This window comes from Ziziphus jujuba, chromosome 11 (genome assembly GCF_031755915.1).
Source record: "Ziziphus jujuba cultivar Dongzao chromosome 11, ASM3175591v1".
NCBI classification, from domain to species: Eukaryota; Viridiplantae; Streptophyta; class Magnoliopsida; order Rosales; family Rhamnaceae; genus Ziziphus; species Ziziphus jujuba.
This window is the reverse complement of record NC_083389.1, coordinates 23,618,121-23,627,030: the sequence shown is the minus strand read 5'-3', so window position 1 is coordinate 23,627,030 and position 8,910 is coordinate 23,618,121. Positions and strand designations below refer to the sequence as shown.

Below are 8,910 nucleotides of genomic sequence, written 5' to 3'. Positions count from 1 at the left end.
AATTTTTCAAGCTGACTTGATTGGTGAGTGTAGACCTCCTAAAGGAATTTTAAATAATTTTGGCATTATCTTTCAACACCCATATTCTCATACTCATAATTGAAGCCGGAAAATTGAACGTCTCATATAATCAAAACAGCCTTATCTCTTTTAGCTCAAAATTCAATGCCATTTTCAAACTGGTGGGATGCTCATTCCGTTGCCACTTATCTAATAAGTAGACTCCCTCCAAAAGTGTTGAATTTTGAATCACGTTATCAAAAATTATTTGACAAAAAAATTTGATTTTTCATTCCTCAAATGTTTTAGCTGTGAATGTTATCCTTTTTTAAGGCATTGCGACTCTTTTCGTAAAAAATATAAATGTCTCAGTCTAGTATTTTGTAGTCTAGTATCTTGTAAAACATATTTCTCTTCTGATGTAATATTTTTCCAGTGTTATTTTTCCTTTCTGCCTCTAATCTTACAGGTATATACTCCCCACTCCAATCGCATCTCAAATTTCTTTACAAATTTCAATCAAAATAAATAAAAGGGGTCACAATTAAAAATAAAAAATAAAAAAACTGTGCTACTCTCATTAACTCAAGCCCTTCCCAAAACTATATCCTCTGTAAATGTAGTTGCAATAAAATCTGGGCAGTATGTAGCAACCTTTGTTTTCCCACTCCAGCATTTATGCTGCCAGAGTTTTCCTGCAAACTGGAAACATACTTGCTACACATGCAGAATTAGCCTCCCATTCTGTGCCTTTGTTATTTACTCCCATTTCGATATTGGCATCTCTGGCTTACCTCTGGGGGTTTAACATCAACTCTCAAGCTTGGTCCCTTACTACCACTATTCTTATTCTTCCATAATCTCTCCTCTGTTAGATTGGTGAATGCTTTCGCTTGGAGCATATATTGGCCTTGCAAAAGGAGGACTTCCGGTGACAGCGCTGTGTCTGGTGCTCCATTCTCTAGTCAAAGATATTCTTGGAGACTGTATGGATTGTTCTTGTTTTTTCCTTCTCTCCCTCACCTGAGCATGCCAATGCTTAATAATTTTTGCCATATTATCTTCTATTCCCTTACTCTTGAATTCAGAACCCATCTGTGAATAAGAATACAAGCATCTATGATCCCATAGTTTAAATCAAATTAAAAAAAAATAAAAAATAAAAAAATATATATAAATTCTCTACAGTAGAGCTGCATTGATCATGTCACAAATAGATCTTTTTTTGTTTAGGTGACATAAAATGTATGCTTGAGGAAATAAAAATATCAATATTATTTTGAAAAGCACCTCACCTGTGTCACAAGTGCATAGAGAGGAAGAGTGATATAGCTGTAGAGAACTTGGACCGTCACCCTGAGATAGAAAAGAAATAATATCTGAAGTAAGTGTGCGGATATTTGGCAGTCAACTTTACAATCATGAAACAAGTTTTTCAAAAAATCATTGGATATTTGAAAAACAATCTTTTGGGAATTGTCAAATTACTAATCATTGGATACTATTTAGATGGAAGGCCAGTCCTTACGCTAACACAACCCTCGTGACAACGATCGCAGGGTGTATATGGTAGCAAGAATTCACCCCAAACTGAATCTGAGAAAGCACATAAGGAAAAGATTAAAACCAAAACTAGAGTGTCGTCAATCATTTTGCCTATAAACTAAGATTTCGAATATCAAGTGTTTGGAAAATATGAAATGTCTAAAAATATACTTACTGAAACCCAAACGAAGAAGGCAAACTCGAATGCATTCTAAAAACAGAGAGAGTACTATTAGTTAGTTCAGTATTACAATAAACAAAGTCTTACTTTTTTTCTAACTTTCATATTAATGATATGAAGGAATTATTACCACAAACAGAGTATAGTGTAGCAGTATTAACAGAAATCTTGGCTTTCCAAACCAGAAGAGTTTGTCATCTGGTTTAACCAGGGGCGTCCCCACGATTACGCTATTCTGTTCTTTGATTTGAAGAGCCATTCTTGCAACAATGACTTCAAGTTTGGTTCCTACAATCAGCACGATCTACATAATAGGCAAACGAAATTCAGAGACAGAAGCGTATTTAGGAATCAGAAAGTTTTAGGAACCAGAAGCGTATGTAGCATACAACAAAGAACTTACCAATGCTGGAACATATGATATCCAACTATAGACATGCCAACCTAGAGTTCAAAAGCATTTCATGGATTACATTATTATTGACAAAATTAAAAGGAAATAATAATAATAATACTGTATACAGCAAACGAAGCTGCGCTTACCATACACATCCAGTAGTAAGAGGATGACAACTATAAACCACATCACAGGGCTGTGAAAGGTAGAAAAAATAATTCATGTCAATATCTGGATATAACAATTAGGACTATAATTTTATTCTTCTTACTTCCAGTCTTAGAAGTGACCCTTATGGTTGATAATTTACAATTTGTTAAAAACTTTATTAAGAAAACTGCATAGAGAACCAAACAACCTGATGCCAATAACATCCTTGAAATCTTCCTCCAATGATCTCTCTATGTGCTTTTGGAAATTGAAGGTGTCGTGCCTGGTTGAAAAGTGAGCCTGGCCAAATTTGTTAACAATGTGCTTCATTTCAGTCAAGGAAGCAATTTTTCTACAATATAGTTTTTATCTGATCATTTTTGTAAATCAGGAATGTACATTGGGTATAAATTTAAGATTGTTACCGAAATGAAACCATGTCTCAATGTGAGGTAGTCAACTTTTGCCACTGATTTAAAGAACTGCCTGAAGAAAGATTTCTGCTCCATTTCAGTCAAAAAAACTCAGCCATTAATTAAACATACCTTTTCTCTTGAGATATGGTGTTATTGATGTTATTAAGGACTAAATCAAACAACTAAAATTGTGTTTTTATTCAAAAGGAGATAAAAAAGAGACTCACAATCCATAATTCAGTAGCTGTTGTTGTACAAGAAGTCATGTGTCGTCTTCCAAATGTTGTTTGCCTTGTAAATCTGAATCGATTTGGATCTGGTAACCATGATAATCAAACAAAGAGCTTAACTCTTGACTTTTTTTTTTTTTTTTTTTCCTTGTAAAAATAAGTTAACAACAAAATAGCTCAGTTTTGTAATTAAACCTCTCTTGTGAAGTAAAATTAGTATTCAACTATAGTAAATAATTTTAACTCATCTCGAATATGCACCAGATCCAGATTGAATTAGTAATTTCACATAAAACAATGTATAGGTCAAGATCTTAATTCTTTCATGAACTTCTAGAGATAAATTAGTTTAACACTTAGATAAGGACAAGGGAATATAGATTGGATTAGCAAAATAATAATGCATAGAATTAATCAATTATTTCAAAGAGACTTATACAAAAGAGACATTTTAATTATACAGCAGTGAATTGATTAATTCTTTGTATTTGTTTTAATGAACAGATAACACGACCAGATAATGAGCCCGTCAACTAATGTTTAATAAATATAGTTTTTTTTTCTTTTCTTTTTTACATTTTATAATATGTCATTATTGCGTCAGAATTAACGCAAGTTTTTACTTGTTTTCAGTAACCCAAATACACCGGCAACGTAGTTTACTAATGAACCTGTAGCATTCAAAGATTTATTGCCAAAAGACCAAGTATTTGCCAGTTTTAAAAGACCAAAGACAAATAAGTAATATGGGTAAATACAATTCCAGACTTTCAGCGACAGCACAAAAGTAGAGTTTGAAAAAATTACGGACGTTTTGTCATGCAGACGTCTCTGTTTCAATATTTACCCAAAAAAACAAAAAGCCTCTCTGTTTCAAATGGCCCACAACTTTTCTAAAGTCAAAGTCTTTCCAACCAGTTGATTTTCATAGGTGTCTTTTTCTCTATATGGTTGCTTGTTCAAGAGAGGGTTTACTGATCCAACAAAACGTGTGATCTGGAGCATAATTGAAGAATTGAAATATGGTTATAGCACTCCAATTATGACCGACCAAAATTTCTATAATAATGTCATTTCGTTACCCAAAAAACAATAGAATAATATAACATGAACGGAAGCAGAATCATTTTCAGACTAAGCCAATTCCATTTTGAGTTAAGGAACTCTTTCCGTTTTCATTTTCAACACAAGAAACTGCAAAATGATAATGCAATTATTTCTTATTACCAAAAATTAATAAATAAAATAATGTAATTCTTTATTCTTTTTCGTCTTTTTTTTTTTTTTTTTTTGGTGGTGGTGGGGGGGGGGGGGGGGGGGGGGGGGTGGTTCATCAAAATATAATAATACTTAAAAATGCAATTCTTTCTAGACTGACGTGAAAAATTACTCTACATTCTCTCGGTTTGGCATTGCAATCTTGCTCAGACACAGCATTTTCTTACGGGCCCCAAGAGAATGCTAGAAAATATATTATTAACTTGGAATGGAACCCCTTATAGTTAGTAGGTGTAGAACAGGTCTACAAGACCAAAAATTTGTCACAGCTGAATTGGTACCTTTTGACAACCAAAATAAAGAATTCGTATCTTTGGGTTCCAAAAAATAACAGTAAATAGAACGACTCCAACCACATATTTTCTCATAGTACATTAGGAAGGGTGTCAACATACCATTGGCAACAAGGTACTCAGTTGTTTGAGTTTCTTTCTCCCAAGCTCTCCAGCGCCTCATCTATGTACCAAAAAGTTAAAAAATTTAAAATATATAAAATATAAAAGATGATTTTCCACGCTGATCTGCTACAAAGAATGCACGGAACTTGAATAAAAAAAGCTTGGATAGAATCTTTAAATTCAGCCAAAGAAAAAAAAAAAAAAGAAAAAAAATGGGAAAAAAAAAATTACTCTTATACCTTGGCTCTGCCCAAACCCAGCGTGAGAATAGTATACACGATTTGCATAACCGCCATGACAAAGATAAATATGTGAAGCTGATGAATTGCATCTTTACTAATGAGAGGAGCCTTTCCCTGCAAATATCATCTTGAAAAAGTTATTGAATTCCCTATTGTTCTTTTTCTATCTCCTTCTTTTAAACAATAAAACATACCGCACTGCATGACTCAGCAACTCCGCCACCATCATTTGCGGTCTCTTCTTCAGCCAACCGCCTGTATGATTGCTGAAGAATCTCATTAAAAACATTACCCGCAGGAGGCAATGAAAATTTCGCAACAATTCTATTGGCCAAGTGTTGGAAATGTTGCAATTGGGCTGCTTCTGGTTCGTCCTTTATCCGGCATGGAAGCATGATGTTCGCTAGCCTTGAAGGTATGCAGATTTTAGCTATGTAATCTTGAGTTGCGGCCAAGAAAAGTGATATAAATCCTAGAAGCATCAATTCTGCAACAAAAGCCAAAACCCAGAAAAAAAAAATCAAATCAAAATCTAAACCCAACAGTTTAAAGGAGATATATAGATTATGCTGGGCGTGTCAGTCCTATTACCCCACCAATAGAACCAGCAATAGGACGCTAACGCCTATCATAATCTGGACAACAACGGCCAGTAGAATAAAGTTTTATATATATATATATATATATGTATTAGTTAATCATGATGTGCACCTGATCGGAGCTTTTCAACTGCCTCATGCAAAGCAATTTTTTTGTGCCTCTTGAGCCACTGCACAAAGTTATTTTTAGCGTTAAGTTTATGATTTTTAAGTATGAAAATCATAATATTGAAGAAGAAGAAATTTGTTGACTTACGTTGGAAAGGAGATGAAAGGAGTGCTCCATGGTAATGGAGATAGAAATGAAGAATAAGCAAACTACGGCAAGAGCCCATGTCGGAGTGTGTTCCAGAGAACGATCGGAATTGTCTCCAGCCGCCATTGGCTTAATTTGCTCTAAATTCTTTGGGTCTAATTTCCTTCAGTTGAAAAATCCATCAAACATGGCCAAGAAATCAAGATGATCGTTTTTGACAGGAAAAGCCGTGACTTTTATAAACCAACTAAGCTTTCATGTTCATTCACTCTTAAATTCACACCTTTTTATTTTTTCCATTTATTAATACAAGTAAATAGGTAAATAATAATATATATAATTCTACGTTATTCAGAATAAAATAATTATAATAATAATAATTTTAGGATATCTGCCAGGTGTCAAATTAAATTGGGCTGTCAAAGTCAAAAAGTTTTGAGATGTATATGATTAAGGTCATCTGCACAGCAATCAAGACAAATTAGATTTTTTCAGTGTTGATATAATTAAATTTTTAATTTTTAATTAAAAAAATTGACAAATTAGTTTTTAAATATGTTTTTTTAATAGCACTTGACACCTTATAGAATAAATGAGGTCTATCTTCTAATGAGATTACAGAGTAAAATACTTTCATGTATACCATAAAGAGATATTTGGTATCTGACTATAATCCCTATCTCGAAAATTCCAATATAATCAGTTTTTTCTCTACTATGTTGAGATATGTGGAAGAAGTCCATTATCAAAACGTTAGAGATGGATATATTCAGAATAAGGGCAACGCAAAGAGTGTTATTGCACAGAGAAAACCTATAAAGATTGGAAATATTAGGCTGTAATTAAGACAACTTTTTTTTGGAGAGGCTCCTGTACAACACAACCTCTTTTTTTTTTTTTTTTTTTTTTTTTTTTTTTGTGACAATCATCCTACCAAGGATAAACATCTACTCATTGGATTGATAGACGTCTTTTGGTCTTCTTTGTCTTTGGCAGTAGCCAGTATGATCGCTAACTTTCTTAAAATTTACTCTATAAAAAATAATATATTCTATAAATTTCTTTCATTCTATGGTTTACCTTTGCCTCTATGGCTTTCTGGTTGATAATAAATTATGAGAAAGTTGCAACAATAAAAAGAATATCCGGGGTGCTGTGAATCTCAGGTTCTTTATTATTAAATATTAGAACCAAAAAAAAAAAAAAGGGAAAAAGAAGAGAAAAATAGAGTATTAATGATTTAATATTTGAAGAAATTGTTGACAAATGTGAATAAATCAATATCCATATTTATACCACAAGCTGTTGACTCCAAGAAGCAGCTGTTCACATTAAAATTTAGATTGCAAAAATTCCCTGCATTTCATAATTCACAAGTCCCAAAAATTGCTTCTTCTTGTCGTGTAATCAAAAAACTGAGAGGCAGAGAAGAAGAAAATCTTGTGTGAAACCGTGATGCCCGACTGAGCTAGTACCATTCTGACGTATTTAATGTCACGTTTTAAAAACTGCCTCATCATCAAGAGTTAAACATTCTAGAGGAGTCTTTCACGCGCCGCTTCTTTTCCATTTTTCCTCTCCTTCTTATCTATTTCTTCCATGGAAGACTCTGAAACCTCATTCTAGTTTTCCATAATTTTCTCAACTATTTTCTTTGATGGACAGCCTTTTGACGGTACACTTGTGGGAAAAAGCATAAGGATATATGGGTTAAAAGAACTTTAAGAATTTTTTTTTTCCTTTTTGGCCTCCTTTCAAAATTTTTAGTTTTGGTTTCGGTTTCAACTTTTCTTCAAAACATGGGTATGAATGTTTATATAAGGGGAAAAACAGGTTTTGAATATGAATAAATAAATACATAAAGAAGAAAGCGCTCGGTTGAGCTTCTGGTGAAACTAAAGTTGTTTGAGGCAATGGAGGCATCCATGTTTCATTTCGTTTCTCAGCTCTCAGATTTGAGAAATGAAACTCACTTTATTTGGCCTTTTTATTTGACCTCTGTTTTTGGCAACCATAGGTTGAAACTTATATTTTCTTAGTGTTTTGGTTGTTCAAAAGCTTACCATAAGAATCTCGTGTTTTTCGATTTCTTAAGCAGCTATCTAAGAGAGGAAGAGAGATCCGTACAAAAATATGGTTGTAGAAGCTATAGCCATGGAAGAAGAAATAGAGTGCATGCAAAAGGTTTTCATTTTCAGAAAGGGAAAATTAATTGAGATGCTAAGTTGGTCTGACTAGGTAATTTTTTAACACATAATACCAAATGATTTGAAGTGATACCAACTAATTTGGTATTTGGTGCCACGTTGTATACAAGATTTTCTCAAGGCAGAGGGAAGACGGGACAAGAAAGACTGCTATATAATTTAGAGCGTATGATATTTGACCGAATAAAAGAAAGAAACAAGATTTTTATCCCACATCTTACATTTTTCAAATGATTTTATAATTAAGATGACTCTAATGGAGGACCTTCTCAAGTCCTAGATAGATGTTAAGTAATTTCTGTTATTTTTGTCTCTTTAGGTCACTTTTGGCAGGTGGACAAAATGTTATTAAATTCAATATTTTAATTCTAATATTAAGTCATATTTGATGATGAATGAATTTATCTTATACTAGCATCAATCTTTTTTTTTTTTTTTTTTATTAGTAAGCAAACCTGTCAAGCGTACCATAAGCACTTTAATTGCTCCATAATCATCAATGTAAGTTCCTTGTTTAGTTATTTTTTGTTTTGTATTTTTTTGTTTTTTGGTTGTTTTGTATATATATATTTATTTATTTGTTTTTGTGTTTCTAGAATTTGGATAATGATGAAGATTAGTAATATCGTTGTCGTCATGGTCTCATGGTAGGCAAGTAAAATATCTGAATAATTTTGAAAAATGTATTTGGGTACAAGTTGGACCCTATTGGCCTAATGGTATAGAAAAATACAACGACTTTGGCCGGTCCAATTGGGCAGGAGAAAAAGCAAGTTAATGAGATTTATAAGTACAAGTTTCAAATTTCAATCAATCTTTTTAATATATTTAATTTTTTTTCTAGAACAACTAAGAATTAAAAAAATAATTAGATGCATTTAATTTACAATCTAATGGATTTAAAAAGAAATTAAAAATTTTAAAAGAATTCATGAATTGCTAAGAAATTTTATAAACTTAGTAAATGATTTAATTTATAAGAGTTTATTGAAATCTTTAAAATTGATGCTA

General features: G+C 32.5%; 1 protein-coding gene across 1 annotated transcript; it reads right to left on the bottom strand.

Annotated features, from left to right (window-relative positions):
* Positions 1-396: 396 nt before the first annotated feature.
* LOC107434037 (MLO-like protein 3) lies at positions 397-5,999 on the bottom strand. Its single transcript, XM_016045449.4, has 15 exons — positions 5,693-5,999; positions 5,549-5,606; positions 5,032-5,324; positions 4,835-4,951; positions 4,593-4,653; positions 2,917-3,005; positions 2,699-2,773; positions 2,482-2,573; positions 2,270-2,319; positions 2,130-2,170; positions 1,857-2,030; positions 1,721-1,756; positions 1,529-1,596; positions 1,296-1,356; positions 397-1,095 (listed from the first exon to the last, which is right to left on the bottom strand). The coding sequence occupies exons 1-15, from the start codon at positions 5,816-5,818 to the stop codon at positions 847-849; spliced, it is 1,590 nt and encodes a 529-aa protein (XP_015900935.2). The 5' UTR covers positions 5,819-5,999; the 3' UTR covers positions 397-846.
* Positions 6,000-8,910: the final 2,911 nt, after the last annotated feature.

Bases quoted from the DNA above. Each gene is read 5' to 3' on its own strand.
- LOC107434037 (XM_016045449.4), bottom strand. From the start codon at position 5,818: ATGGCGGCTGGAGACAATTCCGATCGTTCTCTGGAACACACTCCGACA. The intron at 2,774-2,916 runs GTGAGTCTCTTT...GAAATGGAGCAG, and splicing joins CAGCTACTGAATTATGGATT to AAATCTTTCTTCAGGCAGTT. The intron at 2,171-2,269 runs GTAAGCGCAGCT...TTTGAACTCTAG, and splicing joins CTTACTACTGGATGTGTATG to GTTGGCATGTCTATAGTTGG.